This window comes from Muscardinus avellanarius, assembly GCF_963383645.1.
Source record: "Muscardinus avellanarius genome assembly, chromosome: 2".
NCBI classification, from domain to species: Eukaryota; Metazoa; Chordata; class Mammalia; order Rodentia; family Gliridae; genus Muscardinus; species Muscardinus avellanarius.
In genome coordinates, this window is record NC_137787.1 from 37491835 (window position 1) to 37509643 (window position 17809).

At 44.0% G+C, this 17809-nt stretch overlaps 1 protein-coding gene across 4 annotated transcripts; it reads right to left on the bottom strand.

Moving 5' to 3' along the window:
- Positions 1–277: 277 nt before the first annotated feature.
- BZW1 (basic leucine zipper and W2 domains 1) lies at positions 278–17094 on the bottom strand (the record flags this gene model as incomplete). Of its 4 annotated transcripts, XM_080688787.1 has the most annotated exons (12): positions 278–309; positions 649–771; positions 2217–2355; positions 3889–4035; positions 4628–4798; positions 5559–5668; positions 7925–8060; positions 8486–8551; positions 9302–9396; positions 13371–13547; positions 16282–16355; positions 16917–17094. In XM_080688787.1, 12 exons carry the CDS (start codon positions 17000–17002, stop codon positions 278–280), a joined length of 1356 nt encoding a protein of 451 aa, XP_080544913.1. The 4 variants fall into 4 exon arrangements, with proteins under 4 accessions (XP_080544913.1, XP_080544916.1, XP_080544914.1 ...); XM_080688790.1 differs by lacking the exon at positions 16917–17094 and having other exon boundaries at positions 2217–2265; positions 3997–4035; positions 16282–16345; XM_080688788.1 differs by lacking the exon at positions 16917–17094 and having other exon boundaries at positions 2319–2355; positions 16282–16345.
- Positions 17095–17809: the final 715 nt, after the last annotated feature.

The following is a 17809-nucleotide window of genomic DNA, read 5'->3' on the forward strand; positions in this document are numbered from 1 at the left end:
ATTACAGTAGAAAATACAGGAGGTAGGAGATAACTGAAAAGACTAATGCAACATCAGATTCAAATCTACAGCTCCTGTAAGCTACTTAGAACATGGTTTTATAAACTGAACCCAACATTTCCAGTAACCATACAAACAATTAAAATAAAATTTGCCATGAAAGCCCTTATATCATGCTTGATACAGGGAGGTAGGAAAATGTAAGAACCAGGACACATGAGACATGACATTTTATCTACAACTCCTATTTGCTTTACTAAGGATGTGGTTTCAAAATTCAGTCACCTTCTTCAGCTTCAGACTCAGATTCTGCAAAGGGGGAAAATAGAGTCAAGCATTAGATATCAGAAAACAAAAGTTTTCATTATTATTTTGAAGCTTTCAAAATTCTATTAATAATCTTATTTAAATGAAGATATTCAAAAGTATCTAAGAATACATCAATTTCCCTAAGAATGCTTAGTATTATGGATGAGCCATCAAAAATGCTATCATTAGTCTAATTCCCTCACCTGTTTCCAATCAAATGATGACTTGCAAGCCTGCAAGTGAAGGATACAAAGCGGCTACAGTATGGAAGGAGAGAGCATGTGTGCACAGGTATGCCTACATTATAACTGGCTTCTAAACTGCAAAGGAAAGACTTACCTTCTTCAGCGTTTTTGAGCCACTCTACAAACTTTTTCATTTGCTCAAGGAAGACACTTTTCCCCTTTGCAACATGTGCATCTTTATACCACTTCAGAATGGGCTCTTCGCTCAGGACTTCAGCTGTAGAGATAATGAATCATTACATTGGGGAGCAGGTCTCCATCTCAGGAAGTCAGAACTACCTGAGGTGCAAATGCTTGCTTGGCAAACATTTTCCCGTAAAGTAAAAACTGTCATTTTTGCTAACTGCCAAGTGCTATCATAAACCAGTAAGAAAATGGCATGTAACAGGTTTACTTCCAACACAAGTCTTTCTCTTTTTTTTGGGTACCGATTGAGCCCAGGTGCACAATACCTCTGAGCTACAACCCCAAAAGGGTCTCACGAGACACTGAAGCTGGCCTCGAACCTGCGATCTTCCTCTCTCAGCCTCCCAAGTACGAGGCGTGTTCCACCATACCTGGTTAGAGGTCTTTATTTTACTTTATTGTGGTACTGAGGATTGAACCCAGGATCTTTTACCTCTGAGCTACATCCCCAACCCTATTTTTAAATTTTGAAATAGTCTAAGTTTTTCCAGGGCTGGCCTCAAACCCATGATCATCCAATCACAGTGTCACAAGTACTGGAATTACAGGCGTGTGCTACCACATCCTTACTTTAGAGCAGATTTCTGTAACTGTGACCACAGAAAAGAGCAAAATGAAAAACAGTGTGTGTGTGTTACAGAATAACCCTTTTTTTTTTTTTTTTCCCATTTGGTGGGTCTGGGGATGGAATGTAGGGCATTTGACCTTCAAGCTATACCCCCTACCCTACTTTTTATTCTTATTTTTGAAACAGGGTTTCACTAAGTTACAGAGGGCCTCACTAAGTAACTAAGGCTGGCCAGGAACCTGCAATCCTCCTGTCTCAGCCTCCCAAGTACTGGGATTACAAGTGTGTGCTACCACGCCTGGCTTCTGAATCAGTCTTAAAGCACAAATACAAGCCAACACTAAGTAGTAGAGTAACACCATGGGAGGCTGGCTTCCCACAGGGTGAAGACTGGAGAGATGAAAGATGTATCTGGGGAAGGAACCTGGGGAATGTGATTTTGCTAGAGTATAGGAGGTGGCTTCCGACAGTATCATGAAGACCTTTTCTCTTTGGTATGGGGACCGAACCCAAGGGCATTCAAGCTATATTCCCAGCCCTATTTATTTTTTATTTTGAAACAGGGTCTTGCTAGGTTGATGAGTCTCACTACTTGCTGAGGCTGGCCTGGTATCTGTGATACTCCTGTCTAGCCTTCCAAGTATTGGGATTATTCGTGTGTACCCAATACCAGGCCAAGGCTTTGGATTTTTACTTGTGAGTAGGTCTGAGAGATGTTTAATAGCAATGTGCTTAAAAAAACAAACAAGCAAAAAAAAAACAAAAAAAACCCCACTAGATTTAATCAGACTGTCCCGGGAACTAGAAGTACAATATTTCAAGGAGCTGACATTCAGATACTCATTTGAATTATTTTGCACTTTCGAGGTCTTTCAAAAAAACATTCATAAATTCAAACTTTTTATTACCTTTATAAAAAAGCACCACTATTTTCTGGAAGGCTTTCATGAAATGAATGTTGTCATAGCAATACTCCTGAATCTTCAGCAACAGAGTCAGCTCAGACTGACCTTGAGTAGTAAAGGCAGCAAGTAGAGGGCTGTATTGCTTTTAGGGGAAAAAGAGAAAAGACTTATTAGAATGATGAACCATTGCAAAACAGTACTGAACTCTTCTTTTATAATCACTGTGAATTACAATATTTTTTTGTGTGGTACTGGGGACTGAACCCAGGGCACTCTACCTCTGAGCCATATCCTCAGCCCTATTTTTTTTTTATTCTTTAATTTTGAAACAAGGTCTCATTAAGCTGCATAGGGCCTCACTAAGCAGCTTAGGCTGGTGGCAAACCTGTGATCCTTCTGTCTTAGCTTCCCATGTACTGGGAATACAAGCATGTGTCACCACACCCCACTAACTATAATCTTTTCATTGTACATTAAAAATAGAACAGTAAAGAAAAAGCTATTGAGCACCAATATAAAATAAATAATACTTCTATAAGCATTTCAGGTTAATGACTGAATAATGTTAGCATTTTAGAGGAAAAAGTCCTATTTTTCCTTAGAAGCAAATTTTTGGTGGTACTGGGGATGGAACCCTTCTTCTCCGGGCTACACTCCCAGACCTATTTTAAATTTTTATTTGAAGCTGGGTGTGGTGTGGTGGTGCATGCTTGTAATCCCAGTATTCGGGAGGCTGAGACTGGAGGATTGTGGTTCATGGACAGCCTCAGCTACTTAGTGAGGGCCCTCTTCAACTCAGTGAGACCCGGTTTCAAAATAAAGAATAAAAAATAGGGCAGGGACTGTGGCTCGGAGGTCAAATGCCCTGGGTTCCATCCCCAGACCCACAAAAAACAAACAAACAAACAAACTCTCCTAAACCAGCCAGGCTGGCTTCAAACTTGTGCCAACCTCCTGTCTCCGCCTCCCAAGCGCAGGGATTACAAGTGTGCTCCACCATGCCCAGCCTTAGAAGCAAATATTAAATTGCAGATCTTTTTTCCTTTGGTGGTAATGAGGATTGAAACCAATAGGCATTCTACCTCTGAGTCACACCCCCAGCCCTATTTTATTTTGAAACAGAGAACCTCAGTAAGGGCCTAAATTGCTGAGGCTAGCTGTAAACCTGTGATCCTCTCCCAAGCACTGGGATTAGAGAGGTGGCACCAATATACCTGTCCATGTTTTTTTTTTTTAACCTGTGGACCAAATCAATAGTCAACATGGTATTTATCTATTTCTTGGTGGGTCATACCCAGGAACCACAGGATGTGGTAAATCCTTAGGAAAGTACAATTGGCAAGCCAGGCATGGTAGTATACACCTGTAATCCCAGTACTTGGGAAGCGGAGAGAGGAGGATCACAAATTTGCAGCCAGTCTCAGAAACTTGGTGAGGCCTTTAACAATTCGGCAAGACCTTGTTTCCAAAATAAAATAAAATTAAATTAAAAAAAGCAAAGAAAAAACCCAAACCAAAACAACAATAACAAAGAAGATGCTGATGCTGGGGGGTATAGGTCAGAGACAGAATGCCCCTGGGCTCAATCCCCTGTACCACAAAAAAAGGTACAATGCTAGTTCACTTATCTCCACTTAAAAACAGAAGTTTGTTTCGTAAGGCGCAGTTCTAATACCTTCAAGTGCTTGATGGCTTGCTCGGCTACAAGCTCCTCCTTTTTGTTCCACTCCACAGTGCTCATCACACTTGACCAGACTATCCCAATGACAACTGGTTCTGGGATGTTGTTTCTTTTCATCTCCTCCTTGACATACAAAATTATCTGCAAAACAAACCAGACTTAGTAACAGAAGCCAGCTTTGACGCATATACCCACTCCACAATCAAGTCCCAAATCTTTATAAAAGCATAAAAATGCCTTTCTTCTCTTTTTTGATACTGGGGATTAACCCAGGGGGTTCTACCTCCAAGCTATACCTCTCAGGCCAATTTTATTTTAAAACAGGGCCTTGCTAGGTTGACGAGTTTTACTACTTGCTGAGGTTGTCCTCAAACCTGCAATCCTCCTGTCTCACCTCCCAAGTACTGGGATCGCAGGCACGTACCACCGTGTCTGGCTTAAAAATGCCTTTTCATGTAATTGCCAACAGCCACACGTGAACCACACATCAAGACAACTTTTGGAACTAGAAGGGCCCTCAACTTCAACGTCATTTTGTCCACTGGTTTGCATTTTACAAGCTCCCAAGTTTTACCGTCTCTGGGTACTAATAAGGCACTGAACATCTATGAAAATGGCTGAGGCCAAGTGTAACATTCTACAACCGTTAACTCAATCTTACTTGGTAAAATGTATGAAAAGATCTATGCCAGAAATTTAGCCATAAAAGATGTTTTAAACAAAAGGGGCTTACATCCTTAAATGGATCACCACGGGACATCTGTTCCTGAAGTTCTTTTTGGAGCTCCTTGCGAGCTCCAATGGTCTGTTGATTCCGAACATATTCTGACAGCTCTTTCAAGCCTGCCTCAGTGAAGTATTTTGTGAAGTGTTCAACGCTTTGCTTATTGGCAGGAAAAAGTTCCTAAAAAGAAAGTTTAATTTGTTAAGAAAATATATTTTTTGGTGGTACTGGGGGTGGAACCCATAGGCTTTCTACCTCTGGGCTATACTCCCAGACCTTTTTTTTTTAAATATTTTATTTGGAAACAGGGCCTCACTAAGTAGCTGAAGCTGGCTTTGAACCTGTACGATCCTTCTGTCTCGGCCTCCCAAGCGCGGGGATTACAAGCGTGCGCCACCACGCCTGGCAAAATATTTTATTTATTTTATTTTTTTGTGTGGGTCTGTGGATGGAACATAGGGGCATTTGATCTCCAAGTTACACCCCCTGCTCTATTTTGTATTCTTTATTTTGAAACAGGGTCTCACTAAGTTGCAGAGGGCCTCACTAAGTAGCTGAGGCTGTCCACGAACTGCAATCCTCTGGTCTCAGCCTCCCGAATGCTGGGATTACAAGCGTGCGCCACCATGCCCAGCATGTTAAAATATTTAAATCACATTAAAAAAAAAAAAAAAAAAACTTTCAGTCCTTTCAGACTGGGGTTTGGGTACTGGTGGCCCCCGGTATATTATAGTTCCGAGCTATACCCACAGCCCTTATTTTTGGAAACAGGGTCTGGCTAAATTGCGGAGGCTATCCTTGAATTTACGAGTCCCTTGTCTCAGTATCCTACGTACTGAGATTGCAGGCATATGCCACCACGCCAGGCTTCTTTCAGACTTAAAACTAAAATCTCTCATAAACACTCACTAAGTGTTGGCAGGAATGAAAAGTTACAAACCATCAGTCTGTTATCCATGCTGACTTTCCGAAGACTTGCAGCTACTGCATTGATGTCTTTTTCATTTATCCATGATTTAAAGAGTTTCACGGCAAACGCTGCTGAAACCCCTGTGAAAAGGAGGGAAAAACTTACCTAATAGAAGTACCTTTCTGGATTTCATACTCGGTATCCTGCTGTACTCCCCACCCCCAACAGTTCAACCCTGCAGAACACTCATTCTCTCCCCAAAGCAAACCTTCAACTTTCCTTTGACAATGTTACCATCTCACCCAATTTCCGTCCTTGTTTATTTTTGGCCAAGTTACTTGAACTGGCTTTTTTTTTTTTTTTTTTTGCTACTGGGAATCCCAGTAGACACTACTTCTAAGCTATAACCCCAACCCTTTCTATTTTGAAACAGTTTCACTAGTTGTAGAGGGCATAAATTGTGGAGGCTGGTCTTGAATCTGTGATGCTCCTTTCTCAGCCTCCCAATTACTGGGATCACACCTGTCGTACACTCTTTTCTAATCTGTAAAGTAAGAACAACAGTTCTTAACATTTCACAGGGCTGTTGTGAGTTAAAAGGGCCCTTAAAATCTCCATGCAGAAAAAAAGAGTTGGCCTTTTTTTTGGTACTAGGAATCAAAACTAGAGGCATTCCATATTTTCTTCTTTATTTGGAGCTCTTGATAGTCTGAATACTCTCTAGCTTTTGGATATGAGAGAAGGCATGACCCCTCACTTTCAGTGACTGGCTAATCTCACTTAACATAATGTTCTCTATGTCAATCCACTTTCCTATAAACGAGTTTCATTCTTTATTGCTGCACAGAATTCTATTGTGTTTATCCCACAATTTTATAATCCATTCATCTGTTGACAGACACCTAGGTTGGTTCATAATTTGGCTATTGTGAATTGTGCTATTTGCTTATATTACTATAATACTGTGATTTCAGTCCCTTTGAAAGATACCTAGGAGCGGTGGAGTTGAACCACATGGTGGACCCATTTCTACTTTTCTGAAGTCTCTACACTGATCTCCATAAGCCACAATAATGTGCAATCCCACCAACATTGAAGCATTCTACTTCTGAGCTATCCTCCCAGGCTTTTTTTACTTTTAGTTTTGAAACAGTCTAAGTTGCTAAGAGTATTGCTTATGTTGTCAAGGCTCTCCCTGACCTTGGGATCTTCCTGTCTCAGAGTCCCAAGAACTTGGATTATAGGCATGCACCACCATACCTGGCTAAAAGTTGGCTTTTTAAAAAAGTTACTGTACAGCCAGGTGTGGTGGCGCATGCTTGTAATCCCCATGCTTGGGAGGCTGAGATAGGAGGATCATGCAGGTTCGAAGCCAGCCGCGCTGGCTTAAGAGACCCTGTTTCCAAATAAAAATAGGTTTGGGAGTGTAGCCCAGAGGCAGAAGGGCTTCCAGGAACCCCAGCACCACCCAAAACAAAACAAAACAAAAAACAAGAAACAACCCTGTACCAGCTGGGCGAAGTGGTGCACACTTGTAATCCCAGCATTTGGGAGGCTGAGACAGGAGGATCCCAGGTTCAAGGACAGCCTCAGCTATTTAGTGAGGCCCTCTGAAACTCAGTGAGACCCATAGGACTGGGGTGTAGTGCAGACGTAGAATGCCTCTAGGTTCAACTCCCAGTTCCACACCAAAACAAAACAAAACAAACAAACAAACAAAAAAACCCCCAAAACAAAACAACTGTACCAAAATACTGAAGCCATGGGAACTGGTTATCCTTTCTACCTTGATACTCTGTATATGTGGTACCAGGGACTGAACCCAGGCATCCTACCTCTGAGCTATACCCCTAACCCTTTTATTTTGAAACAGGAAACAGGGCCTCACTAACTTGCTAAGGCTGGCCTCAAACTTGTAATCCTTATCTCAGCCTTTCATGTACTGGGATTAGAGGTGTGTACAACCACATCTGGCATCCCAGCTACATAAGGAGGATTACAGGTTTGAAGACAGTCTCAGCAAAAAGTGAGACTCAGCAATAAAGTAGGGCTGGGGTGTAGCATGGAGGTAGTTGAGTGCTTCTGGGTTCAATCCTCAATGCCACAAAGAAAAGAAAAATATCGGCATGAATCTTATTCTAGTATTTGTTCACAGCATTTCCTTTTACTTTCATTAGTTACAATTACATTTTGTCTAAATCTTGAATATTTGTAGTATGCTAAAGAAAGCCACCAAACTTAGATGCCAATGGTAGACATTAAAGTCTCCTAAACTGGAATAAACTTATTAAAAGGTAACATTCATGAGCTAAACCATGCCCTTTACATCAGCCCACCTGTCATACTCTTACTTATGTCATCTTCATCCCAAAACCACCCTGCTAAAAGCTGATTACCTTCTTTAACCAAGTTCTCATTATAAAGGCTATTAAGAATAGAGGCATTAAGTGTTCCATTAGCCAGAAGAACACCAGTCAACATAGCCAGCTTGTTCCTCTCAGATTCTGAAAAACCCTTTAAGAACAGCAGCAACTGTGAAAGTAAACAGTTTAGGGTTAATAAAGTAATTGCAATAGATTAAGATATATTAAGAAGCAATAAAACACATAATATTGGTTAAAAAGGTGGGCTCCCTTGAAATTTTTTTTTTGCAGTACTGGGATGGAACCCAGGGATATTCTACTCCGGGGCTACACTCCCAGCCCTATTTTTTTTTTTAATTCTTTATTTTGAAATAGGTTCTCAATGAGTTGCAAAGGGCCTAGGTAGCTGAGGCTGTGTGTGAACTGTGATCCTCCTGTCTCAGCCTCCCAAATGTTGGGATTACAAGCGTGTACCACCACACCTGGTTCTAATATTTTTTTCTTGAGCCCCCCCCCCTTTTTGCACTAACAACTGAACCCATGAATGCTAAACATATGCTTTACAAATAAGACATCTGTAACCCCTCCTCATACCTTTTTTACTTCATCTTCAAAACCTTTCTCCAGGTATTTGTAGCGCCTGATTAACTTGTTAAAAACCTGAGGAAAATGAAAGTTATTTCCAGAGTAGTAAAGAAAGGTTCCCACTGTATCAACCAACAGCTTATACATTTTTTCTTAGGGAGTATTGGTGAGTGCATTACACTCCCCAGTCTCTTTTATTTTTTTGTGGTCTGGGGATGGAACCCAGTGATATTCAACCTCCGAGCTACACCCCCTGCCCTATTTTTTATTATTTTGAAACCAGGTCTCACTGAGTTGCAGAGGGCCTAAGTAGTTGAGGCTGTCCGTGAACCGCAATCCTCATGTCTCAGCCTCCCGAATGCTGGGATTACAAGTGTGAGCCACCACGCCCGGCTTCTTTTATTTTAAAACAGGGGCTTGCTAAGTTGTTGGCCTCAAATTTGTGATCTTCCGTTTGCAGCCTCCCACGTTGTTGGGATTACATGTGTGCGCCACCACACTGACTATAATTATCTTTAGAAATAGCACTATGCAGAATAATTCAACTATAAAAATCACTACAGGTAGCCAATTCTCCGGTTCAGATTTAACATTTTTCTTAACAATGGAGTAATTTCAGAAAGACAAAACAATGGAAAATTAATCTAATTTTTATTATCTTCAACATATTTATCTTTAACTCATTATAAAGCACCAAGAATAGTATTTATAAACCTAAAATCAAACTCCTTCAACATTCTACCTGCTACCTTTTAAAAGCAGAACATGCATTATACATTACTCAGAAGGTTAGTAGTTAACTGAAAACAAAATTTTACTACCTACCTGAGCAAATGCTTGCATGGTCTCTAGGTCTTCTTGTGCTGCGAACACACAGACATCTGTACGCATCATGTCATCTGCCAGTGTACCACCTGGGGCTAAGATACATTTTACAAGATTTGCAATTAAAATAAAAATTCTTTTCAATGCTGGGGACCTAATCCAGGGCCTGCATATACTAGGCCACCACCAGGCTATGTACCCAGACCCCGAATATGCAATTTTTTGTGATACTGGGGACCGAACCCAGGGACATTCTACCTCCAATCTACATTCCCAGCCCTATTTTTTTCACCATTCATTTATTTTTATTGACAAAGTTTGTAAGAACAAATTTGAAATCAAAGTCCAATTTCTAGGCCATTCACAGTTGCTTATTCTATTTATTTGTATTTAATTATGCCTTTTCCTAATGTCCTGACTTTATCAAGAAGCAAGTTAAACCTGTGAAAATACCTCTAAACACTCCAGCCTGATTTTTTATTCTTTATTATGAAACAGGGTCTCACTAAGTAAGTTATGGAGGACCTCACTAAGTAGCTGAGCTTGGCAATTAATTTGTCTCAGCCTACCAAGTACTGAAATTACAAGCCACTACACCCGGCTCCCAGCCCTATTTTTCATACTTTATTTTGAGATGGGGTCTAAGTTGCAGAAGGCCTTGCTCAGTAGCTGAGGCTGGCTGCGAACCTGCGATACTCCTGTCTCAGCATCCTAAGTACTGGGATTATAAGCATATGCCACCATCCTCAGTTCCCAGCCCTATTTTTTATACTTTGGCCACAAACTTGCAATCCTCTTGTATAAGCCTCCCAAGTACTAGGATTACAGGCAGGTGCCACTATGCCAGACTCTTCCAGCCCTTTTTATTTATTTTCATTTTTGCAGAACTGGGGATGAAACCCAGGGGCATTCTACCTCTGAGCCACACCCCCAGCCCTATTTTTTATTCTTTATTTTGAAACAGGGTCTAAGTTGCAAAGGGCCTCACTAAGTAGTTGAAAGTGGCCTTGAATTGCAATCCTCTTGCCTTAGCCTCCCAAGTGCTGGGATTACAGATGTGTGTGACCACATCTGGCTAAGAATTTTCAATATAAAATAAAACAGTAATATTCTAAAAGATAAATTAAAAGCAGTATCAATTTGTCTGCAGGAACATGGCTGGATGGTTTTGTATGTATGACTAAAAAGTAACAAGTAAATCAACTGTCACCCCAAAGAAACCCACTGAATAAACCATGGAATAATGTCACATCTGTCATGTGATGTTCAGAACTGGCTTTGATTACATGTAGCTTTTCACATGGGAAATCCTTTAAATTTCCCAATAGGATGTTTTATTTTTATTTTATTTTGCGGGTTTGAGGATGCAACCCAGGGGCATTTGACCTCCAAGCTACACCCTCTGCCCTATATTTTTACTCCTTATTTTGAAACAGGGTCTCATTAAGTTGCGGAGTGCCTCACTAAGTAGCTGAGACTGTCCGCAAACTGTGATCCCTTGGTCTCAGCCTCCTGAATGCTGGGATTACAAGTGTGCACCACTTCACCCGGCCCAATAGGATGTTTAAAAATACTCAAGTTAAGCCGGGCGCGGTGGCGCACGCTTGTAATCCCCCATGCTTGGGAGGTGGAGACAGGAGGTTCGAAGCTTAAGAGACCCTGTTTCCAAATAAAAATATAAAATAGGTCTGGGGCTGGGCGTGGTGGCGCACACTTGTAATCCCCACACTTGGGAGGTTCAGACAGGAGGATCACACAGGTTGGAAGCCAGCCTCGGCTGGCTCAAGAGACCCTGTTTCCAAATAAAATAGGTCTAGGAGTATAGCCCAGAGGTAGAAGACCCCTGGGTTCCATCCCCAGTACCACAAAAACAAAAACAAAAAAGTTATGCCAGGCATGGTGGTGCATGCTTTTAATCCCAGTACTCTGGAGACTGAGTGAGACAAGAGGGTTGCAGGTTTGAGGACAGCTTCAGCAAGCAGCGGGACTCTTATTAACCTAGTGAGATGCCCCTGGGTTCAATCCCCAGTACCACCACCAAAAACAAAACACCAAACTCAAGTTAGACTTTGCTTTTTTTTTTTTTTTGGTGGTACTGGGGGTGGAACCCAGAGGCTTTCTACCTCCGGGCTATACTCCCAGACCTTTTCTTTTTTAATATTTTATTTGGAAACAGGGTCTCACTAAGTTGCTGAGAGCCTCACAAAGTAATTGAGTCTGGCTTCGGCTTGTGTGATCCTCCTGTCTCAGCCTCCCAAGCACGGGGATTACAAGTGTGCGCCACCACGCCCGGCTTAGACTTTGCTTTAAAAAACAGGGGAGGGGAATTAACCTCCAATGCCAATTCTTGAGATGTTGAGGAGGATTGCAAGTTTGAAGCCAACCTCAGCAACTTAAGTGAGGCTGTCATCCACTTAGCAAGGTTATTTCCAAATAAAAAACAAAATAAGGCTAAGGGTGTACCTTGGAGGTACAATGCCCCTGGGTTCAATCCCCAAACAAAAGAAAACAGGTGAGGGGCTACTGGTGTAGCTCCTGTAGTACAACGCCCCTGGGGATGGGAAGCTAATGGAGGTAAAAAGTGAGACTGTGATAATTACTGTTGAAGTTGGGTAACAGATCACATGTTCAGTATATTGTTCTCTTTCGGATATGTTTGAAATTTTCCTTAAAAAATATACTTATAGTACTAGGGATTGAACCCAGGAGTGCTCTTCCTTTTAAGATAGATCCTTGGCCCCTTTTGAAACAAAGTCTTGCTAGGTTTCCAGGGCTGGCCTTGAACTTATGATTCTCCTGTCTCAGCCCCTCAACTACCAAGATTTCAGGAGTATACCTGGTTACCTTAGTGTACGCGTGGATAAGTACTGGGCCTGAATTCAGAGCCATTCTACCTCCGAGCTATATTCCTAATCCTTTTAATATATTTGTTTTAAAATAGAGCCTCAGTCGGGCGTGATGGCGCACGCTTATAATCCCAGTGCTTGGAAGGCTGAGACAGGAGGACTGCACAGATTCAAAGCCAGCTTCAGCTACTTAGTGAGACCCTGTTTCCAAATAAAGTATACAATAGGTCTGGGAAGTATAGTCTGGAGGTAGAAAGCCCCTGGGTCCCACCCCCAGTACTCCCCCCACAACAGCCTCAGCTGGGCGTGGTGGTGCATGTTTGTTGTGTGTGTGTTTTTTTTGGTGGTACTGGGGGTAGAACCCAGAGGCTTTCTACCTCCAGGCTATACTCCCTGACCTATTTTTTAAAAATATAGTTTTTTTTTTTTGCAGGTCTGGAACCCAGGGGCATTTGACCTCTGAGCTACACCCCCTGCCCTATTTTATTTTTATTTTTAAATTTGAAACCGGGTCTCACTGAGTTGCAGAGGGCCTCACTTAGTAGCTGAGGCTGTCCGTGAACTGCGATCCTCCGGTCTCAGCCTCCCAAGCGCAGGGATTACAAGCGTGCGCCACCACGCCCAGCTAAAATATATTTTATTTGGAAATAGGGTCTCACTTGGTTGCTGAGAGCCTCACTAAGTAGTTGAGTCTGGCTTTGAACCTGTGTGATCCTCTTGTCTCAGCCTTCCAAGCGCGGGGATTACAAACATTTGCCACCACGCCCGGCTTTTGGTGCATGTTTGTAATCCCAGCATTTGAGAGGCTGAGACTGGAGGATTGTGGTTCGCAGACAGCCTCAGCTACTCAGTGAGGCCCTTTGCATCTCAGTGAGACCGTTACAAAAAAAAAAAAAAAAAAAAAAAATCTAGGAATGTACAAACTCAAGTGGAAAAAGCATTAAGAAAAGTTATCCCTAGAGGTAATGGTTCTGTAACAAACTTCACACATAAGGCTCAATAGGGCAATCCGCTAACTTATTATGACTTGGGTGAAGAATGAAGAAGCCTATAGGGTAGCAACAACTACAACATAGCCACACACACACACACACACACACACACACACACACACACACCCCACCCTACTTTTGTAGTTTGTCATATAGTGTATATTTTGGATTTTCCATAATCCCCATACATTATATTTCCCTAAATAAGTCCACGAAACCACAGGCACTTACCCAGCATTCCACCAGCCACCAGAATGTCAAAGAGTGTTTCTGCATATCGGCGGTAGTCAAGTTTTGCTCCAGAAGCATCAAGAAACTTAGCTACTGCTTCCAAATCGGTACCAGTTTCAGTTAAGCCTTGAATAATACAGTCTTGAAACTGAGTAGGGTCAAACCTCTCCTTTTCATCTAGGGGAAAAAACCCAAAATATTTTAAGGCTTACCAAAATTCCACAAGCCACAAACTTATCAAACTTTGCTGTAGAAGTTAGCCACATTCTTCACAATTTACTTCAACAGACAAGAAAAAAGACCACAAACTACATTAACTGAGACTTGCAGCAAGGGAATAACAATGAAAAGAGGAGACAAAATACACATCCTTCATCCTTCACAAGTTTCCTCTCTGCAAATGCAAGGCAGGATAGCCTAGCCACAGAAATTGTGTTGCTTTTCTCCTATTTTTAAAAATAAATCTCATTAAGTGAGCCAAATGTGCTCCTGTTTGTGTACCCACTGCCACGAAGCTGTTTCTGAAATCCTAAAACAAAATTATATTTAAAAAGTAATCTTTGGCCGGGCGTGGTGGCACATGCGTGTAATCCCCGTGCTTGGGAGGTGGAGACAGGAGGATCGCGCTGGTTTGGAGCCAGCCTTGCTGGCTAAGAGACCGTTTCCAAATAAAAAAATATAAAATAGGTCTGGGAGTATAGCCCAGAGGTAGAAGGGCTTCCGGGAACCCCAGTGCCCCCCCCACAAAAAGGTAATCTTTCAAAGTTTGTTGTTGTTGTTACTGGGGATTCAACTCAGAGATATTATACCTCTGAGCTAAACGTCTGCCCTATTTTTACTATGTAAAACAAGGTTTCACTAGGTTGATGAGTCTCACTACTTGCTGAGGTTGCCCTCAAACTTGTGATCCTCCTTAGTCTTCCATGTATAGGAATTGCAAATGTATGCCACCACACCTGACTGGAAAGTGTATTTATTGCAACAAGGAAACAAGAGAGAGGAGACAAAACACACCCTTCATTCTTCATGAGTTTTCCCCTCTGCAAATGCAAGGCAGGATGGTCTATTCACTGCACTGCTTGTTTGCTCTAGTTTACGATTTCCATTCCTTACAAAAATTAACCGGCTAAGTCTAAGTGTATCTGCAAAGACTAAAGTCAAATCACCCTTTGGTCTACTCACCATCACAAGAGAATATATTATTGATTAGATTTTTGTAATGTGTATCTCAAAGTGTCTGTTACTCAGGGTAGAAAAACAAATGTTAAACTAGGCCTGGTGGTGCACACTTGTAATCTCAGCATTGAGGAGGTTGAAACTAGAAGATCTGGGTTCGCAAACAGCCTCAGCTACTTAGCCTGGCCCTTTGCAACTCTGAAACCCTGTTTCAAAATAAAGACAAAAAATAGGGCAGGGGGTGTAGCTAGAGGCACAATGCCCCTGGGTTCCATCCCCAATACTGGGGGTGGGGGGGGGAGGGGGAGGAGATGATAAAAATTTAACCAGTAGCTGACTCAAAACTTCCTGTAAAATGAGGTTATTTTGCCGGGCGTGGTGGCGCATGCTTGTAATCCCCACGCTTGGGAGGCTGAGACAGGAGGATTGTGTAGATTTGAAGCCAGCCTCAGCTGGCTTAAGAGACCCTGTTTCCAAATAAAATATAAAATAGGTCTGGGAGTGTAGCCTGAAGGTAAAGGTAGAAGAACCTTGGGTTCCACCCCCAGAACCACAATAAAAAAAAAAAAAAAAAAAAAAAGAAAGAAAGCCGGGCGTGGTGGCGCACGCTTGTAATACCCACGCTTGGGAGGCTGAGACAGGAGGATTGCACAAGTTCGAAGCCAGCCTCAGCTACTTAGTGAGGCTTTCAGCAACTTTGTGAGACCCTGTTTCCAAATAAAATATAAAAAAGGTCTGGGAGTATAGCCCGGAGGTAGAAAGCCTCTGGGCTCCACTCCAGTACCACCAAAAAAAGAGGAGGGGGGGGAATTATGTGCTTTCAAGCAGTAACACTTTCTGGATCGAACCCAGGGGCAGTCTCCCACTGAGCTACAACCCCAGACCTTTTTGAGATAATGGGACCACATTTTACTTAGTTCTGTACTACTACCACAATTCCTTGCTGTCAAATTTAGTATTCATTTAAATACCCATTCATAAAAAAATTAGATAAAGTACTTTTCCTATTAAGATAGTACTTTTCCTATTAAATCTGTTACAAAGATTTTTCTTTTTTGGTATTAGGGATTGAACCCAGGGGCATTCCCAAGCTGTATCTCCAGCTCCCCTCAACCTTATTTTGAAGCAGTTGCTGAGAGTCCTGCTAAATTGCTGAGCCTGAACTTGAACCTGTTTCCCTCCTATCTCAGCCTCCCAAATACTGGGATTCTAGTTGTGCCTTACTGTACCCATTCAAGCATTTAATTTCAAAGGATGTTACAATGTGAATCCTATTCTACTATTTAACATCCATGGGTAAAGTATGATTTTTCTCTTGCCACTCCCCTGTCCTCACACCAAGGATGGGGAACTCCGGGCCTTTCAAGCTGCTGCACTCTACAATCGGGCTACATTTATAGCATTATAGCATCTCACAAAATGCAGATGAAATTGGCGACACTAGGAGCTTTCTTTTACAAGTTTGCCTCTTTGCTAGAGCAAAAGTTTGCTTAAACTAAATTGCTAAATAGTAAAAACATTGCCTTTATTTTTCAAAAGGTACTTTTACCTATACGCTAAAGGATTGAGAAAGCAGTAGAAATAATAAGAGCACAATTGAAATGGCATTTACCCAGGAATTCAAGATCGTTTCTGGTATTTTCTCTTGAGGTTTTAGAACTACGTAACTGTCAGAGGAAGCAAGACACAAAAGATATCTGAAGGTCTAAAGAGAGATATTAAAACAAACATTTACCTCTTTTTCTGGTTTTAAAACGCTGGCCTGATAGCGTTGGCTTTTGCTGCTTTTGATTATTCATAAAAGACACCCTAGGAAAACAGAAATATGCCATTAAAACATATGTCCAAAACATTCACTTTTAAAACAAAACAACTCACTTTCAACTTAGGAATTTATCTGGCGCAGGCACAAAGGAATACATTCACTTCAAAATCTGCATTTCCCTCTACAGGGAACCCTTTAGAGGAGGACTGAGAAATTACACCTTTAGATGACTTTACAGTGTCACAATGATGGGTGCCAAACCACCCATCACAAATACTCAGCCTCTTCCCCGTTCCTCTTTACAGCCGCCTACATGTGCTTCGAAGCACCAGAACGCCAAGATTACCACCAGAGGACGCGGAGATCTGCGCGTCTATCACGAGCCACGGTCCGGAGGGGAACCCTGCTCGAAGCGCCGCCCCGGCCCCAGCCGTGCCCGTGCCGCCGCGCCGCTGGCTCCCTCCCAGCCGGCCGACGAGCCGGGCCGCGGCCAGGGCCCCGGCGCCGCGCCCAGCCTCCCTCCGGCACGTGCCTCCTCCAGGCCAACCCCTGGCGCCTCCCGCACCCCAGGCGGCGGCGGGCGCCCGGGCCCCGCGCCCACTGACCCCGTGGCCTGCGGTGGCGGCCGCCGCAAGGAGCGGACCACAGGCGCCGAGGCGCTCCGCGCCGGGCCCCCCGCCGCCCCGAACATCCGCCCGCCCGCCCGCGACAGCAGCGGCGGAGGCGGCGGCGCGGAGGTGGCGGCGGCGGCCCGCCCCGCCCGCGGGGCCCCCACGCGTACATCACCCAACAGAGGCCGCGGCGGCTTTGTTACCCAGGCCGGGCAGGCCGCGCCCGCCTCGCCCCGCCGCCCGGCCCGGCGCGGCCTCACCCAGGCCCCGGCCCCGCTCGGCCGCGCTCAGGCCCCGCCGCGCCGCCCGCTCCTCCGCCCTCCGCGCCCGCCGGCCGCGCTCCCCGTCGGGCCCCGCGGGCCGCAGCGCCTCACCGAATTTAAGGCGAAGAGAAAAGAGCCAGAAATCCCCGATGTGGCGGCAACTGCAGCGGTGTCTCCTCTGCGACCGGAACTAACGCGAGGAGACGGAGGAGGAGGAGGAGGAGGGAAGAGGCGCCGCCCCCGCCGCCGCTCCGCTCTCGCGAGACTTGCCTGGCCCCGCCCCGATCGCGTCCGGGCGCCTCCGCCTTCTGCACTCCTCGGGGCGTAGGGTGGGAGCGTAGGGAAAGCAGGCGAGTAGCGGGTCCTGACTCCTGTATTCGCTTGTCAGGTCCCAGTTCGCTTGCACACTGGTGCTATCGTACTCTATGTTTCTTCCACCGCCGCATCAGCCGGCCTCTTGGCACGTGCAGAGTTGGGCGAACGGAGCCGTCCCCCTCCGGTCTCGAAGGTGGACGCGTCCTCCCGGATCCCCACCCGGCCCACCCCTCCCCTAGGCGGAAGTCGGGGCGCGGGGCCGGGGCGGGCTCTGGGGCTTGGCCTGGGTAAAGGAAGCTGCTCCTAGCC